The sequence below is a fragment of the Peromyscus californicus genome, unplaced genomic scaffold (genome assembly GCF_007827085.1).
Source record: "Peromyscus californicus insignis strain IS unplaced genomic scaffold, ASM782708v3 Scaffold_5__1_contigs__length_169319896, whole genome shotgun sequence".
In the NCBI taxonomy this organism is placed as follows: Eukaryota; Metazoa; Chordata; class Mammalia; order Rodentia; family Cricetidae; genus Peromyscus; species Peromyscus californicus.
In genome coordinates, this window is record NW_026294573.1 from 8,756,770 (window position 1) to 8,773,136 (window position 16,367).

General features: G+C 47.4%; 1 protein-coding gene across 3 annotated transcripts; it reads right to left on the reverse strand.

The window, feature by feature from the left end:
- Positions 1–1,050: 1,050 nt before the first annotated feature.
- On the reverse strand, positions 1,051–13,091 carry Ubiad1 (UbiA prenyltransferase domain containing 1). 3 transcript variants are annotated; one of them, XR_008213834.1, is made up of 4 exons: positions 12,233–13,091; positions 8,198–8,402; positions 5,662–5,922; positions 3,112–3,224 (listed from the first exon to the last, which is right to left on the reverse strand). XR_008213834.1 is itself a non-coding variant. In XM_052717698.1 (2 exons), the coding sequence occupies exons 1-2, from the start codon at positions 12,759–12,761 to the stop codon at positions 2,737–2,739; spliced, it is 1,017 nt and encodes a 338-aa protein (XP_052573658.1). In that variant the 5' UTR covers positions 12,762–13,002; the 3' UTR covers positions 1,051–2,736. The 3 variants fall into 3 exon arrangements, 1 of the variants encoding a protein (XP_052573658.1); XR_008213833.1 differs by lacking the exon at positions 5,662–5,922 and having other exon boundaries at positions 3,113–3,224; XM_052717698.1 differs by lacking the exons at positions 5,662–5,922; positions 8,198–8,402 and having other exon boundaries at positions 1,051–3,224; positions 12,233–13,002.
- Positions 13,092–16,367: the final 3,276 nt, after the last annotated feature.

A 16,367-nucleotide genomic window follows, 5' to 3' on the forward strand; every position in this document is an offset into this window, starting at 1 on the left:
CTTACTCCAGTTGCTAATAACAGGTGTTGAATCTAGCTGGGCAAAGGCTCAAAGAGGGCAGGGCTCACTCGAATGTGCTGCTGAAGGGTCCCTTCCCTGCTGCTGCTGACATGCTGATCCGTCAGCTCTCTCCCATGGTGCATTCAGTCTCAGGAATTTATCTAGCTACAGGGATATCCATTCCACATATCTCTGCCTCGTTCATAAGGATATATTGTCAAATGCCTAGGTGAAACGTAAACTCGCTCCATCTACTACCTGTTCCTAATCCATCAGCATGGAGACCTAGCAGAAGAAAAATAAGTAGGGGGAGATAGCGGGAAATGAGGTTAATGTGGTCTGGCCAGTTGGCTCTAAATGGTCCTGCCACCTTTTCTAAGGGCCCCTGTCCTAGGTAGGATTACTATTGTAGTGATGAAACACCATGACCAAAGCAACATGACTAAAGGAGAGGATTTGCTTCGCTTACACTTCCACAGCACTGTTCATCATTAGAAGACAAGACAGTAACTGAAGAGGGCAGGAACCTGGAGGCAGGAGCTAATGCAGAGGCCATGGAGGGGTGCTGCTTACTGGCTTGCTTCCCATGGCTTGTTCAGCCTTTCTTATGGAACCCACAACTATCACTAGGGATGCTACCACCCATCACGGGCTGGGCCGCCCCACATGCTTGCCTACAGCCCAGTCCTATGGAGGCATTTTCTCCATTGAGGTTCCCTTCTTTCCAGTGACTCTAGCTTGTGTCAAGTTGACACAAGACCAGCCAACATAGCCAGCCCATCAACACTGCTCAAACAGTATCCAGATTCACTGCAGGGAATGAGGTGCTCCACTGCATTGTTCCAAAGGCCTGGAATGAGTTTCTGTTTTGGAGACAGGGTCTCACTGTGTATCCCTGGCAGGCCTTAAATTCCCAGAGACCCACCAGCCTGTCTCCCAGGTGCTGGAATTAAAAGTGTGCACCACCATGCCTGGCACTCCCTGAGACCTCTGTACATTCCCACAGTAAGAGAAGCAGGAAGAAAGTAAAGAAACACAAAGCCACTGATGGACATTTTCTCATATTTTAATTAACAAATCTACAGGAAACCTTCATTAAATCAGAAGACATAATATAAATTATAATGGCCTGTATATAAAATGTGGCACCAAATATGGCCTCTGGGGATCATATATAAAAATAGGCATTAAAATCTGTACCAGAGCATGATGTAGCAGCTGACACAGTTCTGATGAGAGTAGCCATGTGTCAGGCCTGGACAGTGAGAGCCACTGGTCCTCTAGGTGACAGCAGTCAGCCCCAAGCAGGGGTTGTAGGTGCTTCTTCAAAGGCAGGACCCTCAAAAGCACCAAATGCCACAAACCTGGCGTGCTAGGAAGAACAGGAAAGGAGTGCTCCTTTCCAAGAATTTTGGACCCCATCCAAGCTCAGGGACCCTGGTTTTCTTTTAGACAAAGCTGACTTCAGAAGAACTCTGGGCAATTTTTAAATCTATTTTTCTCAAGGAAGTGACCTACTGCTAACTCAGTCATTTTCTGCAGGCCAAGACCCTGCACTGCCCTCCAGGACAGCTGATCACAGAGTAGAGCACAATGAGAATGTGACCATCTCAATGCAAGAGGGTGACCTCAGTGCAGACGTCACACTTCCAAGTGTACGACGGGAGGGAGTGAGACACCATTGGTCCCTTGGATGTGACCTCACTGAAACCACCCTCTGTCTGAATGAGACAACAGAAGCGTAGGGAGAGGAGGGAACCGTATTTCATAGTTCTTTCACCAGCAGGACTTCTCACTACTCTGGCTGAGTGGGGCCAGGACTGCTGTCCATTGGCTTCAACAGGCCCCTGCTTTGCCCATCCTGTGGCTCTGTAGATGCGGACAAGTGTCCCTGACTCATGCATCACTGTTGCCCAGTCTGGGGACTGGGAAACGGAAGGACAGAAATGCAGGGTAGGCAAGAGGAGTACCAGGGGAAGCAGCTGGGAGGAGACAAGGCCTATGGGCTTTAAATGCCACTACTACTTCGGGTCCCAATAATTACTGTCATCCTAGTGGATTCTACAGGGGGATGCAGCCCCCAACACGTTTTACTGAAAGCACACTGCTTTCCTCAGCCGCCTCAGGCTTGACTGTCTTGCTGCAGGGTGAGCTGACATTTTCCTCAACAGTGGTGATGAGGGAAAGGAGAGATGAAGGACAGAAATGTCTGAACCACCCACCACCAGGCAAAAAGCCGGGAGCCACATGGTTGTTAATGAGGGACTTTCTCTAGCAGGCAGCACGTTCAGGGGACAGGTGCTCCATGTTAATGGGACCTGGCACCAATTATTACCATTTCCTATGTGCCAAGGTAACAGGGCAGTACTGTCTCTCGTCACTGTAGCTCTTCTGGGACACAGCTCCTTCATAAATTGTTAGGGCGTTCTGTTGAGAACAAGGGGGAGATGGGCCTTCCATCCTAACTTGGCCTGACAACACCCTCTAGTGGAGATTATAAATAATACAAGGACAGTATGTGTAATCCATCTTCAGACACTACAGTGGTTTCAGGGCTCCCCATAACGAGGAAACAAATCACAAGCAGATTATCTTTACGAAGATAATGCTAACACATAAGGGCAGGAGTTGGCAGCCCATGATGAGCACCCACCCTGGCCAGTGGCGCCCCTTCTCAGTCTCTGGGTCTGCACATTCTAAGGAGGGGCTGTGCTGTGGTAGGAGCTGATAGCCTCCTCAGAGTCTGGGCAGACTGCCTGCTGGTGCCAGGATGATGCCAAAGACGTAGAAAAGCCCCAGCAGGAGGTTGAGCTTGGCTGTCCTCTGGGGCAGCTTGTTGAAAGCCTGGCTGCGGAACTGCCTCTCAAGGGAGAAGGCCATGGGGATGGTGAGCAGGGGCAGCGCCAGGCTGATGCTGCAGTGCGTGGCCAGAATGCTGAAGATCAGGTAGGGCAGAAAGAGCAGCGTGTTGTAGAGCACATAGGAGAAGGTGGGTCCGATGAGGATGGCCAGCGTGACAATGCCAGCCTCCTGGTCAGACTCCATGTCCCTGGTATTGTTGGAATGGAGAATGGCCTCCGTGCTGAGGGCCAGAGGGATGGCATAGACTAGAGGGAAGATGGCCAAGGACCCCACCTGGACAGCGTAGGCGAACATCACAGCCAGTGGGCCGAAAGTGATGAGGATGATGAGGTCTCCCAGTGCCACATACTTGAATCCAATTCCTGTAGCCAGAAAAGCCAGAGAGGCAGTGTGAATCAAGGGCTGGACACAGGGGCTGTCTGGTGAGAAGCTGTGAGGGTAAGCAATCAATGGGGTACCCCAAATGACCCAGTACAGACTCAGGTTTCTGAGCTCAACTGCCTGGTACCTGCCAAGTTTGCCTTTTAGGTTTTCTCCCCAAAACCAGTTTCTGCCACAAAGTGCCCTGAACTCCGGGTACACAGAGATAACAGGAGCCCAAGAACATATGAAAGGCTTTAGGATCCACTGCATTAGACACAGAACTCTTCTGCCCTTCTCCAACCCTACAAGACAGAATGTCCATCCTGCCTCCTTTCCCTCCAGTCTTTCTTCTGGCTTGTTGCAGAGCACACAGGAGAAGGCGGGCCCAATGAGGATGGCCAGCGTGACAATGCCGGCCTCCTGGTCAGACTCCATGTCCCTGGTGTTGTTGGAATGGAGAATGGCCTCCGTGCTGAGGGACAGAGGGATGGCAGACACCATGGTATTCACAACCATATACTTCCATACAAAGAAAGTATCACCCATATAATGAGGAAAACTGTGGAAGTTATCATGCAGTGTTCTCCCTGTGGTTCCCATCAAGACCAAATCATCCCTACAGACCATTCTGCTCCAAAGCCTGCCCATAACCCCTCCTTCCAGCCCCCTCCCTCCATCTCCAGCACCATACTACATCCCACATCCAAATCAGGGTCTTCTTTCTCTGGAATACTGTAACACCTTCCTAAGTGGTTTTTGATCTTGTAAGAACCTCCCACCCCATTCCAGTGTTCCTTTAAAACTCTGGATTTGCCCCACCTCCCAACACACACTCAAACCCTCAACATGCCTGTGCCCTCAGAACCAGGTTCCAGCACCTGTCCTGCCACAGCTGGCTCCCGATACTTGGCACTAGGGCTGAACTGAACACAGCCAGAGTAACAAACACTTCAATCTGGAACTGTGGTCGGAGGTCAAGAGTATTTCCCACTCTGGCTGGGACAATAAAGCCATCTGCAATGGTGGGAGGTGACCAAAGGGATGGCCCAAACTAGATTGCTACAGTAGTGGGAAGCCTTTGGATCTATGATGCTGTAAGGCACCGCCTCAGAGTATCCAATCACATTTAACCAGTCTAAAATGACAGATGACAATGATCTACAGGGGATCTAAAACCACAAAAACCAAGGACCAAGATCTGGCCAACTTCACCTTTACAGAAGCAGTTGTGGATCTGCTGGCAGCAAATGAGTACCCCTGGTTTTTAAAATGCAGCACCCAACAAGGCATCATAGGAATGACCCTCAGTTCCCCAGCACCAGGAAGCTGATCGCACAGAGCCATGCTGTGTGTCGATGACTTGGTTATCTTAGGACATGTGCCAGGAGGAAGTTCTGTTGCATGAATCTTAAAGTTCTTATTAATAAAAACAAACCTGAGCCGGGCGGTGGTGGCGCACGCCTTTAATCCCAGCACTCGGGAGGCAGAGGCAGGCGGATCTCTGTGAGTTCGAGGCCAGCCTGGGCTACCAAGTGAGTTCCAGGAAAAGGCGCAAAGCTACACAGAGAAACCCTGTCTCGAAAAAAACAAAAACAAAAAAAAAAAAAAAACAAAAAAACAAACCTGAGGCCAGGTATTGGGGTGAACTGGAAGATCAGAGAACCAGAACAAACCACAGCTAACCTCACCTGGCCAACTTCTAAGCTGATCTTGTTTCCTCAGACTGGAAGCTTCTGTGTCCTCATATCCGAATGGCTCTCAGCTGAACTGTGCTGCTCAAAACCTAAAAGCTTAACCAGCCAAATGCTTAACCAGCCAAATGCTTCCAGTTTCTGGTCTTTACGCCTTATATACCTTTCTGCTTTCTACCACCACTCCCTGGGATTAAAGGCTCACTTTCTGGGATTAAAGGCCACCATGCTTGGCTATATCCTTGAACACATGGATTTCTGCCTCTGGAATGCTAGGATTAAAGGCGTGTGCTACCACTGCCTATCCTGAGTATCTAGTGGCTTTTCTGTTCTCTGACCCCAGATAAGTTTATTAGGGTACACAATATTTTGGGGTACACAATATTTTGGGGAACACAATACCACCACAAAGTTCCCTTGAGAGAACACCAGCCGTGAACCAGTGAGCCCCCACCCCCTGCATACTGCAGGTGTTGAGGAAGCCTCCTCCCAGGCCAGGCCAGCACGAGGCTCCTATTTTCACTTATACTCACTGACCTACACACCACAACACGACTCTGGAAGGGGAAGAAGCGGCCTCTGGCTGGATGATCCAAGACCCCTCCTTCCTTCAGCAAGCAAAACGTGCCTGGAGGCAGCTGCTTATATGGAGCCTCGAGGCCATGAGCATGATTCCCAGACACTCAGGAATCTCTCACTCCTCCTCAGCAGGCCCTCACTTTCCATTCCATGGCTGTTTGCTTACCTCTATTGCAAAAGGCATGACTTTCTTTCTTTCTCTTTTCCATCTCCCTCTTCCCAGCAGCTAGAGATTTGCAGCTTGCTTTTCCCTGTTGATCTTCTCTGACTCTAATAAAACTGTACTCAAGGCCGGGCATTGGTGGCGCACGTCTTTAATCCCAGTACTCAGGAGGCAGAGCCAGGCAGATCTCTGTGAGTTCGAGGCCAGCCTGGTCTACAGAGCAAGTTCCAGGAAAGGCTCCAAAGCTATACAGCGAAACTCTGTCTTGAAAAGCCAAAAGAAAAAAGAAAGAAAAGAAAACAAAAACAAAAACCTGTATTTAAGCTTCAAAACAAAGCAAAACAAAATCACAACAGAAACCTGGGTCCCCACCTTAAATAAGTCCTTCCACCAAAGCCAAGCATAAACCCACTCAAGGAATGAGAAGGTCTTATAATCTTGAGTTTATCTGATGCAAGAAAATGACAGAGGCTTGGGAGAGAGCACTTTCTCAGGGTGTAAGACACAGCCGTAACCCTCCTGACTCAGAGATGTGACCCGCATGGGAGTTTCTTTTTAAGCATCCCCACCCCTCCCAACACTAAGTTCTGAAGGAGATAGCACAGTGAAATACTGGGACCTTTCTTCATGTAGCAGCTAGGATTAATCTGTTAAAACCTACATTAAAGCCGGGTGGTGGTGGCACATGTCTTTAATCCCAGCACTCGGAAGACAGGCAGATCTCTGTGAGTTTGAGGCCAGCCTGGGCTACAGAGTGAGTTCCAGGAAAGGTGCAAAGGTACACAGAGAAGCCCTGTCTCGAAAAAAAACAAAAAAAAAGAAAAGAAAAGAAAAGAAAAGAAAAAGACCTACATTAAAAAGCTGACAAGGACCAGGACCAGGTGGTAGTGCATGCCTTCAATACCAGCACTTGGAAGACAGAGGCAGGAGGGTCGTGAGTTTCTAGCCAGCCTGGCTACACACAAAGAGGCTAACTCAGGGAGGAAAATGGCAAAGGTGCAGAGCCACTGAAGTCTCATGCTGCTGTGGGAATATGAGCAATACAAGTACTTCTGAAAGGGGCTGGCAGCTCTTTGTAGAATTCAACGTCACCCAGTGGAGGCCACTGCAGTTTCATTTCCAGGCATTTACTCAAGAGAAATGAAAACAAATACTCATAAAAAGACTTGAACATGAATGTTCAGTCACAATAGAAAAAACAGAGACAACCCAAAGGTCCCTGAACAGGTGAGCAGAACACAGTGTGCTGTGTCCCTCAACAGATGCTGCTCACAATAAAAAGGAGCTGCCGACATGCATGACAACACAGTGAGCTTCCAACATCACACTGGGCAAAAGAAGCCAGACTCCAAGAGCTCATACTGAGGCCAGATGTGGCAGCCCACACCTTTAACCCCAGCCCTCGGGATGCAGAGGCAGGAAGATCTCTGTGAGTTGGAGGCCAGACTGGTCTAGTGAATTCCAGACTAGCCAGTGCCATATAGAGAGAGACCTTGTCTCAAATAAAACAAAACAAAAAATCCCCCAAAACAACAACAACAACAAAAAAAAAACTCAGAGCTCATATTGCAATAAACAAAGTCACAAGTACTCCATATGAAATGGGTCCCTCTACATGGTGCTCTAGACCACACAGAACTAACCTAAGTAAAAGAAACTAGAAGAGTAGTTACCTGTGCATAGATGAGGATGGATGGGGCTGGTAGGAAGAGCCCGAGGAAGCACTAGGGGGTGATGGAGATGCAGGGACTATACAGCTGTTCAAGGTTCACCAAACCAAACACACTTCACTGCAAGTCAATTCTATACCAGTAAAAGCCAATGTTAAAAGGAAATCTACAGACAGGCAGTGGTGGTATACCCCTTTAATCCCAGTACTCTGAGACAGGCAGATCTCTGAGTTCAAGGCCAGCCTTGGAACTATAGAATGAGTTCCAGGACAGACAGGGCTGCACAGAGAAACTTTGTCTGGAAAGAAAAAAAAAAAGAAGAAAAGAAAAAGAAAATCTACGGAGCTGAAGAGATGGCTCAGTGGTTAGGAGCACTGGCTGCTCTTCCAGAGGACCCAGGTTCAGTTTCCAGACCCACAGGGCAGCTCACAAGAGCCTGTAACTCTACTTTCTGGGGAGCCAGTGCTCTTCTGACTCCGTGGGAACCTGCAGGTACCTGGTGTACATATATACATGCAGGCAAAATGCATGTGCACATAGAGTAAAAATGAACATTAAAAAAAGTCAGCTTATGCTGAATACATGTCAATCCTAGTTGTTCACTCCATGAGTACTTACATGTGTAGCATGTTATGTACATGTATGCAGTTGTGCTCACTCACATATGTGCTGTGTCTTCCTCTATCTTTTTTTTTTTAAGACTGGGTTGGGGGTCACTTGGAAGCCCAAGCTGCCTCTGCTTCCTGTGCTAGAATTAAACAAGAAATCAAAGCCTCCCAAAGAAGGTGAAATGGGTGGAGGTTAGAGTAAGCCACACAGAGATGGAGAAGAGCATTCTAAACAGAGATTGGCACCTGTAAAGTTTATACCTTGATATTCCAGGTCCAAGAGGAAGATGAGGGCAGGTCAGAGCTGGGGAGGGCAGAGGTATGCAGATAATGAGGCGTCCTGGCTGTCACTATAAGGACTTGGCTTTACTCTGAATGAGACGGGAGCCACTGAAGAGTGCTACACAGAGGGCTGCCAGCTGCCTTCCACTACCAGGGTTACTGTGGGTGATGATCTGGCAATAGCCTGAAAGGGATGAGGGCAGATGTAAAGAGACCATTAGGAGCTTCTGCAGCACTCCAGGGAGAAGGTCACGGTGGAGGCAGGACATGGAGAGAAGTGGTCAGATCTCAGACTGATTTTTAACAGAAATACAACTTGCTGATGCTCTGGGTGTCAGGTACAAGAAGAGTCCAGTCAGGCACGGTAGTGCGCACCTTTAGTCCCAGCACCTGGGAGGCAGAGGCAGGTAGACCTCCGAGACCACCGTTTTACAAAGTGAGTTCCAAGACAGCCATGACTACACAGAGAAACCCTGTCTCAAAAAAACAAAACAAAACAAAAAGTCAAGAAGGGTGTCCACAGCTTTGGGTCTAAAGAGCTAGAAGGATGAAGTTATGAATGGACCAGAGGTGCAGGTCAGTGGTGGAGTGCCTGCCTAGCATGTGAGGGGCCTCACACACACACACACACACACACACACACACACACACACACACACACACACACACACACACAAATACACACAAACACACATACACAAACACACACACAAACACGTAAAAAAAAAAGGAGAAAAAATGCCATTGAGTAAAATGAGAAAATCTATAAGTAGCAACTATCCTTGGAGAAAAGACCAGGAATTTGAATTGAGACCTGTTCTAGGAGTGAGTATGATCTGGGTGTGGCAGGGGTGTAATTCACAGGTAAGGCACACACTTACCATGCTGTACCACTGAGGAGAGCCCTGGGCACTGTCCAGTCCCCAGCATCTATGCCCCAAAAGACATCAGATATGAGCCTGGAGTCTCCGAGCTTAAAGCTTGAGAGTCACCAGCTTAATCAGACAGACTGGCTATAGTCACCAGGAGCCGAGGGAAGGAAGAGACCTTTGCACTTTTGGCCCTTCAGTCCTGAATGACTCAGCACTGCAACCAGACTCTAATTCTAACCCAGGGTCGGTTCTGTTTCCTTCAAGTCTTGGTTAAAACGTCTCTTAAATAAGGAGAATGCCATGGATTCGAGAAGAATTCCCAAAGGCTTGTGAGTTGAAGAGTTAGTCTCTGGGCTGATGGAATATTTTATCTTTAGCACCTATTTTTATTTATGTATATGTGTCTCTGTGAGTGGATGGCACACACATGCAGGTACCTGTGGAGACCAGAAGAGGAGCTGGATCCCGGAGCTGGAGTTAATGGGTGGCTGTAAGTGGCCTGACGTGGTATTGGGAGTCAAAACTTGGGTCCTCTAGAAGAGCAGCAAGCACTCTAACTGCTAAGCTGTCTCTCTGGACCAGTGGTAGAGTTTTCAAGGGACTGGAGCCTTAGTAGGCCTTCCAGTCACATGGGGGTGCGTACTTGGAGGAGACACTGGGACCTGGATCTAACCCACTCCTCTTTCTTTATTCACTCCCAGACCCAAGACACATGGACTTCCTCAGCTATGGATTCTCTTGCCAAAGACCAAAAAGCCATAGGCCAACCAACCATAAACTGAAGCCTCTAACATGCCTTTCCTCACGTTAGTCTATTAACTCAGGTATTCTGTTACAGTAATGGAAAGCTGACTAACAGAGGCTCTTCACCACCACTTACACTTTCTACCAGTGTCCCACAGGTTTCCCTTAGCAAACTTTTTAACTTTTTTTTTTTTTTTTGAAACAGAACCTTACTATGTAGCTCAGGCTATCCATGTGTGTGTGTGTGCGTGTGTGTGTGTGTGTGTGTGTGTGTGTGTGTGTGTGTGTGTGTGAGACGAATCTTCCCGCTCAGTCTAGTGGTGGAGGTATTACAGGTGTGGACCACCATACTCAGCCTCTATCAAAATTTTGTGCTCCTTTGTTTTTTGAGACAAGGTCTAACCTGGAACTCATTCTGTAGACCAGACTGGCTTCAAATTCACAGAGATTGCCTGCCTCTGCCTCAAACTTTTTTAATTGCCCTAAATTTACAACTGGCTGCTGGGCAACTACAGTCCCTTGATTTTCTTTCCATTCCTTCAGTCTCCTTTATATGGTCCTCATATTCCCCTCCTCTTAGGCTAGAAGGCTCCAGGCTAGAAGGCCAAACCTTCTGAGTCAAACTTAATAAACTACCTAAGATCCAATCCAACGGCAAACAGTATCTACCTCTAAAGTCTAATCAGAACCTGCCTCACCTCCCTGTGGCCACCACCTTGATGTGAGCCCCTAGACATCTTGTCTGAACTGCTTGAGGGCCTCTGACTTGGTCTTCCTTCTTTCATCCTTGCCCACCCTACTTATCCACCCCCAATACCACAGCCAGAGACTCTTTCAAGCCATGACATCATCACACTGCTGTTCAAAGCAATGGCCCCTGCACTTTGAAGTCCAGAGGCCTGAAGGGAGGGTCTGCCTGTGCAGTCTGCAAGCCTCCCACCCCTCCCCAGACTCACTCCTCCTCCTCTACCTCCCTGATCTACCTCCCTCATGTACACAGTGGGCTTCTCCCTCCAAATCACTAGCACTTTGGTACTCGCTGTTCCCCATACCTACAGTTCTACTCCCAGACATCTACATGGCCAACTCCACCATCTCTCACTGCCTTCAGCTCAGGTGTTACCTCCTTGGTGAGGCCCATGCCAACCAAACTACTTAAGACAGTCCTCAGTGTCCCCTTGGCTGCCCTGTCCCCGCAGCACTTACCACCTCCTACACCCAGTTATGTACTGCATTGCACTTCAGTTAATGATGGACAAGATACACAACAGTCCCAAAAGAGTAAAAGGGAAGATGACAAAAAAAAATTAAATGTCTATGTTAATAGTTTACAGAGTTATTACTATGCTGTCTTAGTACATGTTAAACATTTTCTATTTTGAGTGTGTGCACATGTGTAAGAGAGGTTTAAAGACAACTTTTGGAAGCTGGTTCTCTCCTCCTACCTTGTGGGTCCTGGAGATCAAACTCAAGTCCTCAGGCTTGGTGGTAGGTGCCTTTATCCACTGAGCCATTGCCAGCCCACGTTATGCTGTTTTGTTTTTAAATTTCTATGTGTGTGTTTATCTGTGTGTACGTGTGCTGACTCCGACTGAGGTTCTAAGAAGGTGTTGGAGCCCCTGAAGCTGAAGTGTGTTTATAAGGGGGCCAACATGGGTGCTGGGAACTGAACATGGGTCCTCTGCAAGAACAGTAAGAGATCTTTTTCTTTTCTTTCCTGCAGCCGAGTTTCCTGCATTTGGGGAAATTACAGGGGTCAGCTCAGTACATCTGGAGTGCAATGGATAAGACTTGTTCAAGGAGGGCTACTTTATGATAATGGTATTTCCCCTACCGGTAAGTATTAAGATTTATTTATTTAGCCAGGTGGTGGTGGTGGTGGTGGTGGTGGTGGTGGTGGTGGTACACACCTTTAATCCCAGCACTCCAGAGGCAGAGGCAGGCAGATCTCTGTGAGTTCAAGGCCAGCCTGGTCTACAGAGCGAGTTCCAAGACAGTCAGGGCTGTTACACAGAGAAATCATGTGCTCTGTCTGAATATATGCCTGCACTCCAGAAGAGAACAGGTTCCATTATAGATAGTTGTGAGATACCATGTGGTTGGTGGGAAATGAACTCAAGACCTCTGGAAGAACAGCGCCATCTCTCCAGCCCCCAAAGTAAGAGATCTTAAAGGCTAAGCCATGTCTCCAGCAGTGAGTAATGTTCATAATCCACTACCAACCAGGGTCTTCACAACTTAAAGTTTTCCAAGTATCCATGGCACACATATTTTGGAATTCCAGTCAAGTGGCCTAATTCAGTAAGGCGTCTTTGACACTTCTACAACTCCTATGTAAAGTAGCAGTTTCCAGTTCAAGCAATTGGGACCTTAGAGCAGGAAGCAGGACAATTCTTACCTCCTGTGTAGAGAAAGGAGCCAGACAGGCCTCCAAAGTAGATGAGGGCCAAGTGCTCCAGTTTCAGAGTGGACAGGTAGTATAGGCAAGCAGCACAGACACAGCCCAAGGTGTAGAGGAAGACTCCAAATCGAACAACATCCCGGGGCTCCAAGATTCGGTCCACCAGAGTCCTGTCATCACTCTTTTTGTGGTCAATGCCCTTGGAAAAGTCATAGTAAGTGTTGACCAAATTGCCGGCCCCGTGCACAGCCAGCACAGCCACGGCACAACCCACCAAGAGCCTGGGATCCAGGGCACCCTGGGATCTGTAGGCCAGGGCACTGCCCAGGGCCACAGGGGTGAGCGAGGCACTGAAACTCCAGGGCCTCAGGGCCAACACATAGGAAGCGCACTTCTGTCTCCAGGAACGCTGTGGAAGCCTGTCCTGCTCAGCCCAGACGTTCCCCAGCGGGTCCCTGTCCTCGACCTTGGTCGTTTCTCCTGCCTGGATATTAATCTTCTCCCCCGGGGCCTGCAACGCAGCCATGGAAGAAGCTACACGTGGCTAAAGTCAATTCTAAAAGTGAGCCCCTCACCAGGACAGCCCCAGGACGAAGATAGGCGGGGCAGCCTGGCCTGACCTTTCTTTGGTTCCGCCCCGGGGCAGGGTTTGGGAGGTGGTAAAAACAGGCGACAGCAGAGAGCAGGCCATGCACCCTCACGGGGCCGGCGGCACTGCCCCGACCAGCTGTCACCTGAGCGAGGCCTGTGCGATTCCCTTTCCCGGACCACAACTCAACGACCCGGCACAGCCGGCAGCCTCCAGCGGGCCACCGCCGCCGCCATCTTGTGCATCCTTCTCAAGAGGCCGGCCCGGAAACCGACGCCCGGGGCCGGCAGGGCCGGGAGAAGGCCGGCGAGGGGTGTGGCCGGCGAGGGCGTGGTCAAAGACCAGAGCCCGGGTTCACCAAATAAGCTAAAGGCAAGAGTCACTGGAAAAGATCCCTTTAGCACCCCAAGCATTTCAGGGCGGGTCGCTTACTGAAATAAGACCCATTGTTATGGGGATGGTTACACCAACCAATCCTACGTTGAAAATACTGTGTGCAAGCTGAGCCTGGTGGTGCATCTCTGATCTTAGAACTTGGAAAATGATGGCAGGAAGAAAGTTCAAGGACATCCCTTATTATATAGTGAGTTCTAGGCCAACCCAAGCTGCATGAGAGCCTGTCTTAAAGAAGAACAAAGGAGAAAGGAAAGGGGGAGAGGGAAGGGACAGGGAAAGGTGAGGAAATGGAACACCAAACAGAAGGGGAGGAGAGAAAGAAAAGAAGAAAAAGTGTTCATAAACAGAGAGCCAGGTAAAGAAAAATACGATGCAATGTTATGGAATATATAGGTATAGCTGTAAGAAAAAAGAACTAGGAAATTTTCTGTGTACTAAAATGCAAAGACCTACAAGATACACTGGGTTTTTCATTTGTTTCTTTGTTTGGAAACAGGGCCCAGGGCTGGAGAGATAGTTCAGTGGTTAAGCACAGTGGCTGACCTTACTGTGGGTTCAATTCCCAGCGCCCAGAAGGCAGCTCACAACCACCTCTAAATACAGTTCCAGGGGATCTGGTGTCCTCTTCTGGCTTCTAAGGCACCAGGCACAAACATGGTGTTCATACATGCAGGAAGATCACAGCAGATATACACTCAGACAAAACACCCAGTCAATATAAAATCCAATAATAAAAAAACAGGGGCCTATGTAGCCCAGGCTGTCCTGAAACTGGCAAGGTAGCCCATAAGGACCTTGAAATTCTGATCCAACCTTAAACTTTCTCCAATGCCCTGAATGCTGAGATTATAAACACTCACCCACACATTTGGTTTTAGGTGGTGCCAAGGATTATGCACACTAGGTAGATAATCTACCATCTGAGCTACATCCCAATCCTACAATTTGCAGGCTGTTGTGAGCTATCAGATATGGGCACTGAACCCGAGTCCTCTGAAAGAGCAGCAAGTGCTCAACCAATGAGCCACCTCTCCACTCCTTATTTCAAATTTTACATTTTAAATTAATGTTATTGTTCTTTTTCAAACATTTATTTATGGGGGTGGTGCATATGTGCTAGGTCAGAGGATAACTTTCAGGGTTAGGGTGTCTCCATCCACCATGTGGGTTCTGGGGTTTTAACTCAGGTCTTCAGGTCTGGTGGTGGTAAGCGCCTTTAACCCAGGGCCATCTTGCTGGCCCTCTCTTACTTTTTGACACAGCATCAAATGTAGCCTGGAACTCAAGATCCCCTGCTTCAGTTGTCCAAGAGCCAGGATTACAGGTGTGTAAGAATTTGTAAATAAGGTAAAGGCTCCCAATTAGTTAAAACATGTTTTTAAATTACAAAACATTGATACACTTCTTATATATTAAATTGGAGAAATGTCAAATACACACACACACACACACACACACACACACACACACACACACACACACACATTGACAGGGTTGAGGACCTGTCTGACTCCATCTTGAAGGCAGGAGCCCTTCCTTATGCTGTATTGTTAAAAATAAGTGTCCATTCATTGTAAGAGCTGAGTTGCTGTTTTTAGTCTGTTTCCTGGAGGCTGACCTGCCCCAACCCATGACCTTGACTTGTTTTTGAGAATACCCTGACCCTCCCTAACCACCCTCCTTAATTACATGGAGACCACATGGTGTTTTTTGAGACTTTTCTGTATTTCCTTATTGCTCCATTGTCTTTCTTCTGTATGAAAGCTTATTTTTTCATAAAAAAAGTTCTTTTTGTTATACAATTAATTTGTAGTAAATTATTTTGGTCTAAAGAAAGTATGTCTTCCAATGGGCAGTGGTGTCCTGTGGTGATATATTTGTAATCTAAGAAATAAACCTTGCCTGAGGATCAGAGGACAGAGCCAGCCACAGAGTTAGCCATAGAGGTCAGGGAGTGGTGGAACACACCTTTAATCCTAGCACTCAGGAGGCAGATGAAGAGATTCATCTGGATTTCTGTGAGTTCAAGGCCACACTGGGCTACACGAGATTAATCTAATAAAAGAGAAACAGAGCCAGGTAGTGGTAGCACACACTTTTAATCCCAGTACTTGGGATCACACACCTTTAATCCCAGCACTAGAAAGTTTGAGATAGGAAGTGATATGGCTGGGCAGAGATAGGAATATTAGGCAGGAAGAGACAGGAACTCATGCTCTTTCAGGCTGAGGAGTTGGTGAGGTAAGAGGTGGTGACTGTGGCTTGCTCTGCTTCTCTGATCTTTCAGCTTTCACCCTGATATCTGGCTCTGGGTTTTTATTAAGACCAATTAGGATTCATGCAACAGTGTCTCATGCCTTTAATCCCAGCTCTTGGAGGGTATAAGGGCAGGGGGATCTCTGTGAGTTGGAGGCCAGCCTGGTCTATAAAGCAAGTTCCAGGACAGCCAGGACTATTACACAGAAGAACCCTGTCTTGAAAAACCAACAAAAAAGAAAATGAAAGAAGTATGTCTTCCACAAATCTCATTACATTTTAGTTGGCATTTCCCCAATTTATTTATTTGTTTGTTTATTTTTGGTGGTTTTTCCAAGATAGGGTTTCTCTGTGTAACAGCCTTGGCTATCCTGAAACTCAGAGACTCACCTGTCTCTGCCTCTGGAGTGCTGGGATTTAAGGCGTAGACCACTACACTCAGTGGCATGTCTCCCATTTAATACCTAAGAAATGTATCAATGTTTTATAAGGAGTACTTGCTGTAGTATAACTTGTACTTTGGATTTTTTTGTTTTTTAATTTAAAAATGTAACTTTAAAATCTAATTGGGAACCTTTACCTTATTAACAAATATTTATCTGCATTATCATTTTAATAGCTTCACATGTTTCTCTTAATATTAATATATTTTAATATTTTATTCAAATTCCTAATTCAAGCTATTTAGGAATTTTCAATGTTTATCACAACACCGATATTAAAAATAAAGATTACACAGAAAAGATGTGCATAAATTTCATTTGAGATTTTTAAGATTTATTTTTATTCTGGGTGGTGGTGGCGCACGCCTTTAATCCCAGCACTTGGGAGGCAGAGGCAGGCTCCAAAGTTACACAGAGAAACACTGCCTCGAAAAACAAAAACAAAATT

What these genes read in the sequence shown, in the direction of transcription:
- Ubiad1 (XM_052717698.1), bottom strand. Translation starts at nt 12,761, where the DNA reads ATGGCTGCGTTGCAGGCCCCGGGGGAGAAGATTAATATCCAGGCAGGA. An exon ending in CTCCTTTCTCTACACAGGAG is followed by an intron (nt 3,225 to 12,232) that starts GTAAGAATTGTC and finishes TTCTGGCTACAG; the next exon opens with GAATTGGATTCAAGTATGTG.